Genomic DNA, 12,730 nt, shown 5'->3' with positions numbered 1-12,730 from the left:
GTAAAGAGCATCTGAGTATCAGTAAAAGAGCGACCTCGGAGGCCTGCGTCCTTTCCTCCTTTAAAGGAAACAGTGAATTTTACCTTCACGTTTGCTATTAACGTAGTATGGCTAGCAGGGCAGCAGATTAGCCCAGAAGTTGTATGTCTGTTCTCACAAACTGTGTACAAAGAACACTTAGGAAGTAAGCTAAGTAGCATGATGGCTGATAATCCAACCCTTTAAATTTTTTCTTAAATTTTAGGTATGAGCCTTCTCGTGAGATGAAAAGTCAGTGGACAGCAGTCTGGGTGAAAATCTCTTCTAGTTGGATTGGCATTGTGTTGTATGTTTGGACACTAGTGGCACCACTTGTTCTTACAAATCGTGATTTTGACTGAACAGGACTTATGGCATGAAAGTCCCACTTGGATCATTGCTTGTTTGAGATTAACAGTATTCCCAACTTTTGTAAAGTTGTGTATGTGTGTGCTTCCCATGTAACTTCTCCAGTGTTCTGGCATGAATTAGATTTTATCGCTTGCCATTTTATTCATTATATTCTTGCCATGTGCATTGATATATGTGTTAGAATGAATCACAAAGGGAGAGATTTAGGAATCTGTTGGTGAGTTAGGAAAAGTGGACATTGTTAGGTTTATCCTTAGTTCTATGCCTGTGAAGTTAAGAGTAAAAATAAAACTGCTTGACAGTTTGATTATTAAATTCTGCTATCTAAGCTGTTCTAGAAAGTATAAAAGGAAATGTATGGCTGCCTTTTGAAATGTTTGATGCCTTGCCCTACAAGAGACTGCAAAGAACGTGGCTATTGCAAAATTGTGTAAGCAAGTCACTTAAATGCCAGTTGTCTGAATAATCTTTTCAGGTTTTCCCTGTAGATTATGATGGAGATTGAGACACAGGAGCCTTCAGAGAAAGATTGGTAGTGGTGGGTTACTAAATTGAATACCCAAATAGTCTGTAATCTTCCCTGTGTAGGGATAGCCTTTCATACAAACATAGTGAACTTTGTTTTGGTTATTATGAACATATGCAGTATAGGCTCATTGGAGATGTTAGAACTCTGAAGGATTTAGACAAAGCTTTTGAAAATGATAATCATGGGTTAGAAGGCAGTTGTTGAAAATGACTGTGAAAGTCCATTTTTAAAATCAAAAGTGGTAAACTTTTGATAGGACAGGAAGAAACTGCAATATACTAGGCTTGAGGAGACACTTAGATAAAATCTCATCCAAACCTTCATTTTATAAGAAACTGAAGCTCAGATTTCTAATCTGTGGCCAAGCTGGGAAATCCCAGGTTTCCCAAAAATAGCTGGCATTTTTTGGCATTTAAAAATAACTTCTATTCAAAATACATGCATAATAGATTTTATACCTCATTAGTGGTGGATAATTTATATTTGCTGGTGTCCAGCTTGCCTTCTACCCATAAACTGAGGCCAGAATGACAGAATGCTATAGAATATAAACTGCTTACAGTACATTTTACAGCTCAGAAGATATTTAAAATGCTTTTGTATTTGCTGCCATCTAATTAAAATATATAGTTTATGATAATCTTTCAACCTGAAAAATCAAGCAGTTTGACAGTTAACTTAGAAACTTAGTTACTTGTACACATCATTAGTGTCTTAATGAATCTTAAAATCTACATTTGCTTCTTTTAAGGTATTTATTAATGTAAATGAAATATATAACAATTCAACTTAATTCCCCAACTTTATTCTGGGTGTTGATATTGTGTTCCATCATTTGAATGGCTGTGTTCTATCTCTAAATAAATGAATTCAAGACAAAGTGTGTGGTGTATTAATTCTTTAGCAACTCAAATTTAGGTGGCTATAATACTCAGACCTACTTTTCCTCCTGCGTATAAAAGAACCTGAAACAATAAGGTTAACTGTCCATTTTGTGTCCTGAAAAACTGAATTGTTTCAAAGGTAGTAATTATATCACACCCTTTTTTGGTCCTCTGTAAGTGGCACCTGAAATTGGATCTCAGGTAATTAAAGTGATGTTCTCCTAAAGAACCTTTAGTGGGTGGACCAGTTTAATTTGGAGAATATATTTAATTCATTAGATAGCTATTCTACACCTGCTGTGTCCTGTAGGCATTTTTTCCTAAGTTACAAATTGGTGCTGACACAAAATGGTATTTAAAAAAGTCTCTTACGAGGGGGCGCCTGGATGCCTCACTTAAGCGTCCATCTCTTGAGCTCAGGGTCATGAGTTCAAGCCCCCATGTGGGGCTGAAGCCTACTTAAAGTCCCTTACCAAGGGGGGAGGGGGAAATAAGAATATAATTGTAAATGAGTACTCTATTCCATTTAGTCCAAGGTTTAGTGAAATGGTCTGATTCCCCCAATATTATGGGCAAGACAATGCCTATAAAATTCTTGGGCATTTATTCAGAAAAATCTTATGTTCACACGGAATCCAGTACCTGAATGCTTATCACTTTATTTGCAATAGCCCAGACTAACAACCCAGAAGTCCCTCAACTGGTGAATGTTTAAACACACAGTGGTACATCCATATCATGGAATACTAACTATAAGACAAGAGTAAACTGTTGGTACACAAAACAACTCGACTGGATCTCCAGGGAGGTATCCTGGGTAAAAACAGCCAATCCCAAAAGGTTACAAAGGATCATTTCATTTATATTAACATGCTTTCAATGATGCAAATAAAGAAATGGGAATTCGTGGTCTTTGGAACCAGGGATGAAGAGAGAAATCTTGGTGGATGGGCTAAATGATTATTTTACAAGAAGTTGCCAAACTTACAGAGTCACTGTACCATTTCATATTCACACCACTGATGTATGAACAATTCATTTTCTTTGCATCCTTGCCAGCCTTTGTCACTATCTCCTATTTTAGCCGTTATGATAAGAACATTGTGTTATCTCAATTGTGGTTTTAACTTGCCTTTCCCAAATGGCTAGTGATGTTGAGTATCTCTTCATGTGCTTATTTGCCATGTATATTTCCTCAGTAAAATGTTCATGCCTTTTGGCAATTTTCTAATTGGACAGTTTAATTTGTTGAGTTTTGAGAGTTCATATATTCTAAATACTCATCCTTTATCAGATACATGGCTTGCAAATACTTTCTCCCAGTCTGTAGCTTTGTCTTTCCATCTTGACAGGGTCTTTTGCACAGCAAAAGTACTTAATTTTGATTAGCTTCAATTTATCAATTTTTAAAAGACCTTACCTTACACACGTCAGTTGTTTTGTAGCCCTTTATGTTAAACTTGTCACTAGGCCAGTTCACACTTTTTAGTACTGCCCTATAACAGCTCCGAAAGCATCCCCGTTTACTGAGCAGATGCTCTATTCTTCCACCTTTGATTTTCTGTGTTCTAAGATCTAAGATAAAGAGAACTTTTGTTCCTTTTTTAATGAACATATTAGGGTTCTCCCAGAGGAACAACCAGTAGGATATTCTGGTAAGTGGTGAAAATGGCACTTCACCTCTGATCTTTCTTACTCCCAAACCCATAACCCCTGTCTAATCATAAGCAGCATGGTAATCCCAAATTGAAGGTCACTACAAAATATTATGCCAGTGCTCCTCAAAACTGTAAAGGTCTAGTTTATTTGTACTGTAGTTAGTCTGACACCAGTTCCATGAAATTTGTTGATTTGCTTTATGGTCTAATATGCAACCAACTCTCAAATATTTCATGTGTGCTTGAAATGAACATTTAGGCTCTAATTTTTTTTTTTTTTTTTTTTTTTTTTAATTTTTTTTTTTTCAACGTTTTTTATTTATTTTTGGGACAGAGAGAGACAGAGCATGAACGGGGGAGGGGCAGAGAGAGAGGGAGACACAAAATTGGAAACAGTAGGCTCTAATTCTTAAATGCAGCTTTCTACATATGTTCATCACAGTATCATTAGGTCCTTTTCCTAGTCTGCAGACTATTTTCACACTGAAACTTATCACCTGAGTATACCATCCCTATGAAAAGCACCATGATCCACCCTAAAGGAACATTCAGCTGCTCTAAGTCCTATGCTGTCTCCTCTGGCCCTACTTTTATACCACAGTCTTCATATTGTTTTACAGGCAGTATACAGACTTCCTCTGGTAAATGAGAGTATTAAGAGGAATCACTTTCCAGATTTTCAATTTTCACGTTACTCCTTCCTCAATTTGGATCTGTGCGAAAAGATGCAAAAGGACATCAAGGCATCCTCCATCCCTCTTAGCGATTACTCTCCATATTTAACAAATATGTACCTCTTATGCATTCTGAATCTTACCAAGGCACTTTGGATAAAATCTCTTGAATATCCAATAAAGACACAATTTTTAAGTATTGGTGTGAAGGAAGGACACTGGGAAAAAAGGTCCTTTTACAATTCAGGTAGTTTCTACTTTTTTGCTTTCACTGAAATAGAAGGATCATCTAAAGTCACCAGAGTTAATAAATCATAATAAAATAGTTCTGGTATGTAATTCTGAAGGAATTCAGAGAATTGACACTGCTACAACAAAATTCTTCCATTCTCATACTTTTTTGTATTATAAATGAAGTTTCTTAGAGTTTTACACCTATGAAAACAAAAAGGAATAAAACTTATGCTCTTAATATTAGTAATATTCACCCCCAGATACAAAAAAAAAAAAATTGGGGAAAAACTCCCCCTCCCATCAAGACCTGTTCACTCCACTAAAAATATATTTCTGATAAAACTTATGTTTAATAACAGTTCACCAAAATATGAATGTTTTATTAGTGGACAGTAAGAGATCAACCAAAAAGAAAAAAAAAGTTCCAAAGGCAGAACATAAAGTTTGTTCCCCACTCACCTGAAGTCTACAATGGGTGTCCAAGATTGATAGGTGGCTTTCTTCTAAGCAGTGATTCAGGAAGCCAAATTTCTTCCTCCTTGAATGTATACTCAGAAGCCACATACTCCTCTGCATCAGGCTAGTGGAGGGGGGTAAAAGAGCAAGGAGGATTGCACAGGGGAGGTTTTCACAGACCACACCTGAAGCTCTATTACATGACTTCTGATTTATATGGAACTCAGTTCCATAGCCACCCTGTATACAAAGGTGGAAATAATCTAACTGAATGATTGAGAAAATGGTTTGGCACTCACTTAACAGTCTGCCACATGTATTTATACTGTTTTGATCAACTGTGTATTTATAACTGGAGACAAACTTCTTTAATGCTTAGAATCTTAAGGTTACAGGAAACAATTTCAAATTTTGTTACAGAGAAGTGTGACAGTATCTTCGATGTATGACTCTCACAGATGATAAAAATAGGATAAAATTCTTTGGGAGAAGTAGAATAGATGATGATGGATATCAAATCACTGTGGTATTTAGATTCCTTTAGATACATTTTAAAAAGCACATAATTGCATTTTTAAACAGTAATGACTATTTTTAAATGGTAGTATTAACAACACCCTAAATTCCTTCCAACTAAGGATGAAAAATTTTAATTTCAACTTAAAAAGTGCTAGAATATATAAAGTTTTTCAAGATTTTTAGAATACTTCTAGAGCTCCAAAATGTCCCCAAAGAGAAGAAATTTCATCATATTCCACACTGAAGGTAAGGAAATAAGAAAAGTCTCTAAAGTTGTATCCCTTCCCAGTCTCTAAATTCTTGTTCTCAACCTTAACGACCTCTACAAAAGTGACCTCTACAGCTTATGCAGAAATTTCTGGGGACAAAAGATGCCATTGTCAGAGCCAAATATTTTAGGATCTGCTAAGGAAGGGTTTCCTATCTCTGTGCTAGGTTTTCCTTTGAATTTTTATAACATAGTAAGAGAAATTCCAAGATACGACAGAATATGGCCACGAGGAAGGTAATTTTTAATTCCTAATCAAATGGCCCTATCAAATATTCAGATATAAACTGCACTATTTCCAGCCCTCTGCCTGAAGGTGGAATTCAACTTGATAAAAGAGGTGTCCTGGTCTTGCATTAATCTCCTGAACGACAGATCTAAAGGGAGAAAGTGACTTAACTGTTTCGTCTTCCCTAGGGGCAAAAATTATAGGCCTTTCTTTGGGTGGCACCCAGTGATAATGTTCTTACCTCATTTGGGACAATGAGAGGCATACTTCTCTCAGTTCTTTATTAGAAATATAGAAAGCAAGCCAGTATAATTTAATAAAGAACTTTAAAACACATTAAGTTTAGAGACCTTATATTCCTTCCTTGTTGCAAATAGCCTATCTTTTGAGATGAGGCACAAAGATCTTGGTGTGACTCAATAATGGACAACAGACAGTTTACAATTTAAGTCTATCTACTTCCTATAAAAAAGAAAAATTTCTACATGTGGGTGTCACCTCTAAAGAAGACACATAACAGACACTAGTACGCAACATTCATTATATTTATTTTACTAAATAGTATGGTTCAAAAAAAAAACACAAACAAATCAGAAAACTTTTACTTAAAACTAGTCCAACGAGATGGATGGGGTTGATGCCATCCCATTCCCTTCTTTCTATGTATATGAAGCTGGAGCCATATCTGACAGCAAGCACTCAAGTATACTTTGCCTTTCCTGTTGAACATGAATGAACTTCTCTGAACAAGAGAGACAAATGAAGTTTTACAAGATACAGGCACTTTATGTTCCCAGTTTTTAAAAATAAGCCAAGTGAAAAATATTTAGTAAAAGTAACTGGAACAGACAAAGCTTTAAGAGTTCTACCATTAGTTCTAGTGACTTACACTCAATGCAAACAGACAGCATCAAACAAGTAAAACAAACAAAAAAGTTTAACTGGGGTTAATGGGTATATATGTAAAAAAGAAATCCAATTTACTATAACTGGAGAAAAATGGCCATTTGAATCCAACTTAGAGATATACCAACAATGTGCATTAAATCTTGTGTACCTATGTAGCTGAGTAACATCTGAAAGCTTTGCAAGAGTGTAAGTGAGAAAAGCAAAAGGTGCTTTTGATTCCACAGTATCTGATTAAACAAAACAAAGCAATTTACAAAAAAAAGTACCAAATGATACTTTAAAATAAATAGTTCATCATTTTGATGAATATATACATGTAGAGTCCACTTCTTGGGGATTTAACTATCTAAAAGTGGCATATCACTATCCAGAGGTGCAGGAGCAAGTTCACATAAATAAAACAGTGTGGCTTCACTAGCTTCGGCTTCAGTCAATGGCTCCAGGCGAACAAGCTTACTTTGGGTTGGCTCTGGATCTAGGCTGCTATCCAGAAGCTCATCAACTTCTATGGGTTTATCTACAGAGGACATAACTTCTGATGATGCTGTACTCCCCTGTTCAACAGTAGAAGCAGGGTTCCCATCGAGGAATGCAAGAAGTGGAAAGGCAGTGTACTGGATAAGCTGCTTATCTATAATAAAGATTAGAAAAATGCTCTTTTATCACCAGCTTATACAGAGTTCAAGCTGAAGGTGGAAAAAATAAAAACAGATGTGCATATATGCAATCAACTACCCTTATATATCCAAACAAGAAATCTGACACTTTATGCCAGTAAATTTAAAAATGTACTAGTCAGAAAGGTTAAGTCTTTTATTCAACAATTACAATATGAGAATTCTTTCAGTTGTCCTAAAGTTAAATAAAAAAAAAAAAAAAAAGACTTAAAGAACTATTACCTCACCAATTTAATTTTCTCTATCTGCTGAAACCTTGATACATTATGCACAGAATTGAGAACAGTACATTCTGTGTTCAACTGTTAAGTATGGCCAGACTTTCCATACTCAGAAATATTCCTATTAGTTTCTATGTAAGACTTTTAATTTTAAAAATCTGGAAAAAACTAATACTACATTTATACCTACCTGTTTTGGGTTTAGATTTTCTTCCCTCTTCTGAAACTGGCTGAACTACATTGTTCTTGGTAGTTTCTAATCCTTTATTCTCAGACTAAAAGAGAAAAAACCATATAAAAATACTTGTTTCATATTTTATGTAGTCCTAAAATATAGCATAAAATAAAGAACAGTATGTGAATACATTATCTGAAATATATGGGATCAGGGAGCACCAGAAAAGAGGAACTAGAGAAAGAGATCTCAACAGGTAACAACACTGGTTAAAAAAACTATTGCTGTCATCAAGTGGATGAAACAAAGAACCTGAACTAGAATGAGAGTAAGTATGAAAAGAGGGGACATTTCAACAGAACAGACAGAATTTGTCAAGGGTAAAATGAATCAAAGGGAATGAATGTCAAGGGAATGAATCAAAGATGGCTGGTTTCAAACTAATTAAGAGATAATTTTTTAAACAAACTCATCTTAAGCAGTTTTGATTAAAAATGTTATTACTCATTTCACTCACAAACAGAATATTTAGCATAACTGAACATATTTAGAGTAAGTAGCTCAGGATGACATGATGATATCCTTAAAAACTATAGATCTCTATAATTGGAAGCCTCAAAGTTGAGGTGAAATTGCTTCATTTCCTTTTTGAGACTCTTTCAGTTCTTTTCTGTTATTTAAATTGCTTCTTTCAACCATTGTCTTCTCTCCTCACATCTGACTGTAAAGGGGGATTAAAACTTTAATGTTGTTTAGTTCTTCAATGCTCTTTTCCACGATGTTCAAACTGAGGTGCAGTGGTTCACAATTTTTCCTGAATAGCTGTAAGTCCCAGACACTTGCATGCTGGTTCAGTACATATGGTGTAAAAAACATACTAATTCCTATAATTCTCCTGATATTCATCATAAAATGAAGCAGTACAAGTTTCCAGGATTCAGACATAAGAATGGCCCCAACATATAATAAAACTAAACCTTCCGAAAAAGGAACATAAAAATATTTCTCATTTAGCAATCACAATAAATAAACAGTAATGCAAAAATACCATCTTTGTTTTTTACTTTTTAAAAAGTAGTTTCCAAGGATGCCGTTGTTACTCTAAAACATGAGAACCAGGATGACAAATGGGTTTCAAGTCCTATACAAATTCTTGTTTATTAGTAGTGGCCACTTAGATTGCTCTACTGAGGAGTACAAGTATCCTGATTTATTAGGAAAGAGTGTGTAATCTATGTCAATAAAATACCTGTCATGAGCAAGGGAATGTGCCAATTATTTGAAAACAATAATTAGATTTTAGAACTATAATGAAAAGTTATTCTCTAATTTTTCTATAGTACTACAGAGCTGTATGCAATTTGCTGTTTAACTGCTATATCTGAGAACTGTATTTAAACTACTGTTTTTGGAATAGAGGATAATCCAGGAAGAAAGAATGACTCAATGTCTAGCAATCAATAAACAGTGCAGCACATTCACTAAATGAATGCATAATATGGGTTCATTCCCCCTTAAGATCTAACATTTCACAGTATCATATTTACTGAAACCCAGTGTTGAGGTGATCCAGAGAACCTTACAGTATAAATCCAGGCAAACTGTGGTCCACATGCCATATCAGCATGCTGCCTGTTTTTGTAAATAAAAATTTACTGAAGCACAGCCACACTCATTCTTTTCTGTATTGTCTGATGCTGCTGTTGCACTATAATTACAGTATTGAGTAGTTGTGACAAAGAACATATGACCTGCAAAACTGAAAATATTTACCAAATGGCCTTTACAAAAGTATGCCAACCCCAGATAAAAATCCAAATACTGAATGTATAATCAACTTTCTAGTTCAAAAATTCACAAATTCTTTCAACTCTAAGTTACCCAGGCTATAATATATAATTTGAATACATAGAAAATCTGGTCAGGCTATCCTCACACATGACATTAATCAGAAAAACTCTACACTCTGGGGCACCTGGGTGGCTCAGTTGGTTAAGCATCTGACTTTGGCTCAGGTCATGATTTCGCAGTTCGTGAGTTTGAACCCCACCATCAGGCTCTGTGCTGGCAGCTTGAAGCCTGGAGCCTGCCTCGGATTCTGTGTCTCCCTCTATCAGCCCCTCTCCCACTTGTGCTCTGTCTCTCTCTTTCAAATATAAAATAAAACAAAAAGATTTTTTTTAATTCTACTCTCTGACTCTAATCACTTACATTTATTTGATATGTGTTCATTTTTAGACTACAAGGAACAAGAATCAAACTAAATTTTGATTCTGCTAATCTAGAATTTATATAAATTTCAGGGGACTTGATTTACGCCTTCGTATTCAGTAAAAAATGGGACTGAAGAGTTTGGTAAAAAACAAGATAAATAGAGTATATACCTATTTAAGACAATAAGCTATAAACAAAGTAAAAGAATGATTCTAATCATCTGCTCTTAACAACTTCAAATTGTCCTTATTACTCATTAAAAACAAGTTCTGAAGAATTTCAGGTAACATCTGCTAATTAATCCCAACTGGAGTTCCTATAAGTCTAATAACAAAAACCATCACTTAAAAAAAAAAATAGTCCAAAATCCACACTTCATTGTTTAACTTTCCTTACGTACAATTAGTACAAATTAGTTCAAATCCCTGAGCTTTTACTGCATGCTAATAAAAAGAAGGAACTTATTTAAAAATATCAGTACCAGTAAATTTTCAATAAAAATTGCTGAGAAGCTATTCATAGAATAAGAATGTAAACTGAAGCACATAAAACATAAAAAAATATTTTAATTATTTATTTCAGTGATACACCTGAACATGCCAAGTTCAGTTGATCTCCCAGTACCTTGAGGGCTGACTTCATATTGGTAGTTTATCACACAAGTGCCTAAAGAATTGGGCAATGACTCACCCCATAACCAAAAGCTATTTTTTCATCTAGAATTTTACTATCTTGTTCACACATATTAGGGTAAGAATATAAAATGAGTTTTTTGTAACTGGGAGTGATATTGCTCTCTACTTACTAGGACTTTTTCTTTTCAGATTCTTACAGCTAAGGGTCCTGAGCAACATGAATTAAAACTTACTTTTGTATTATTGATGTAATCTGTGGGATTCATCTGCACAGAACTAGTGAAAAGCTGAAAGACCAAACAAGAAAGATGATAAGTTTTAAAAATATTAAAAAAGAACTGTGTGTTCAAAATTTCTATACAGCCACGTTGGGTGAAGAGATGTAGCTCCTGCACTAAGAAGTTTTCATACAGTAAAACAAGTATGAAAGAGAAAAGCAGGAAAGCAGAAGGAAAAACATACAAAAGCAGAGCAAGCTAGCCCATGCAAGATGTTTTAAGAATTTCTCCATAAAACAGTGGAGTAAATCACTTAAAGACAAATGGTGTTTTGCCCCACTTTCCCTCTCCTCCATCTCCTTTATTATTTTCTTTCTAAATGCTTTTGGCTTTAACTGGCACCCAGGACTGAGTTCCTTGCCCAGACAGTAAGCCTTTACTGACTACCAGCTAATTATGTGAGAAATTTATAGAATCTGCTCTGACAGTGTCTCCTAAATTACGCCTCAAATGCAGCCCTCTGACCAAATGGCATACCTCCTTGTCAGTTCTTTTCACCTCACCTAGTAACAGAAGATGTAAATGCTAAGACCACTGCTTACTGCACTCCTCAATCCAGCCAGTTTACAGACAAAGCTTTTAAGTCATAAGCTTCAAAGTCATTCATTCCACAAGGATTTATTGAGCATCTATGAAATAACTGACATCATGAAGAATACACAATGAAGACACTATTCCTGCTCTCTGGGAGCTTACAATCTAAAAGACAAGAACAATATCAAACAGCAACATATGATCAGATTTAATTCAGTATAATAATAGTAATGGATACTGGGGATCAAAAGTACTAAAAAGAGAAAGGAGAAAATCACATGTGAGCGCACGCATGCGCAGACACACACATGCAAGATGAAACAAAAAGTCTTTATGAAGCTATCCAACACATATCAGTCCCTGAAGAATAGTTAGGATTTGGAAAGAAGAGAATGGAGGGAAGAATAAACTGTTACAGATTAGCAATAATAGAGAACAAGGAATGGCTGTGGGGTAAGTTCTAGAAATAGACAAGATGACCAGTCCAAATAACACAGAAGTTCTGAGTTGAATAGTAAGTTGTATGTAGCAAGTTCAAAAAGTAGAACAAGGCCAGTCAGTGGACAAGACCACATTCTGTCAGCAATAATAGCCTTGGAAAAGGCCTCAGAAATGACACACAGTGATTAAAGCATTTTTGGAGAATGAACACACCAACGGTTCAAAGGATAAACTGAAATGCAGAGAGACTGCAGACAGATCCCTCCTCCACCCTCTCTAGACAGTGATTCCTCTCAAGTTCCACATTCATGATAGCCCTAAAAATGTCCCCAGTTCTTCCTTTTGTTAACTTTTTCCCCTTTCTTACTACCTACTGATCCATGAAAAGGATGAGACTCGGATCCTTAAGAGTAGATAACTGTAAATAACTGCAAATCTCTGCCAAGTTCAGCTTGTCACTGCCTCTGAGATTGAACAGATTTTGTCTCTAGTGAGAGTGGCATCTGAGAGTATAAGCTCCTCACTCCTTTGCCCTACTCACCCATTAAATCAGGGATACCTTCATGTATCCCCAGCAGATGCACAGTGTGAAGCAGAAAAAAGTAAATCATGTAGGAGGAGCAGTGACACAGCTGGTTGAATCCTAATTCCAGGCCTCTCTTGCTGACACTCCACACTGGGCCACTCAGAACTGAACTCTGCAGAGAACCTGAGTTCCTCAGCATATCTATTCATGTCCTTACCATCTCTGCCACCTCAGAGAACAAGGTAACCTATGGGTGGATTTTTATAATACAGCATGAGA

The 12,730-nt window shown here is 35.5% G+C and overlaps 2 protein-coding genes across 7 annotated transcripts in view; one reads left to right on the top strand and one right to left on the bottom strand.

Moving 5' to 3' along the window:
* SERINC1 (serine incorporator 1) overlaps positions 1-1,799 on the top strand; it is a 36,316-nt gene extending 34,517 nt beyond the window's left edge. The window contains exon 10 of the mRNA XM_058735131.1: positions 245-1,799. Within this exon, the coding sequence (XP_058591114.1) occupies positions 245-380 (136 nt within the window). The 3' untranslated portion in view covers positions 381-1,799. The remainder of the gene's footprint in view (positions 1-244) is intronic.
* HSF2 (heat shock transcription factor 2) overlaps positions 1,626-12,730 on the bottom strand; it is a 41,227-nt gene continuing 30,122 nt past the window's right edge. For 2 of the 6 annotated variants that reach the window (XM_058735125.1, XM_058735126.1), the window contains exons 11-13: positions 10,906-10,959; positions 7,839-7,923; positions 6,369-7,381 (exon numbers count right to left, since the gene is read on the bottom strand). In XM_058735125.1, coding sequence (XP_058591108.1) covers positions 7,089-7,381; positions 7,839-7,923; positions 10,906-10,959 — 432 coding nt within the window. In that variant the 3' untranslated portion in view covers positions 6,369-7,088. Of the gene's footprint in view, positions 3,379-4,828; positions 4,950-6,368; positions 7,382-7,838; positions 7,924-10,905; positions 10,960-12,730 lie in introns of those variants that run through there. The other 4 variants (XM_058735128.1, XM_058735129.1, XM_058735130.1 and 1 more) reach the window with 4 other exon arrangements.

This window comes from Neofelis nebulosa, chromosome 6 (genome assembly GCF_028018385.1).
Source record: "Neofelis nebulosa isolate mNeoNeb1 chromosome 6, mNeoNeb1.pri, whole genome shotgun sequence".
In the NCBI taxonomy this organism is placed as follows: Eukaryota; Metazoa; Chordata; class Mammalia; order Carnivora; family Felidae; genus Neofelis; species Neofelis nebulosa.
This window is presented reverse-complemented; position numbering and strand designations above follow the sequence as displayed.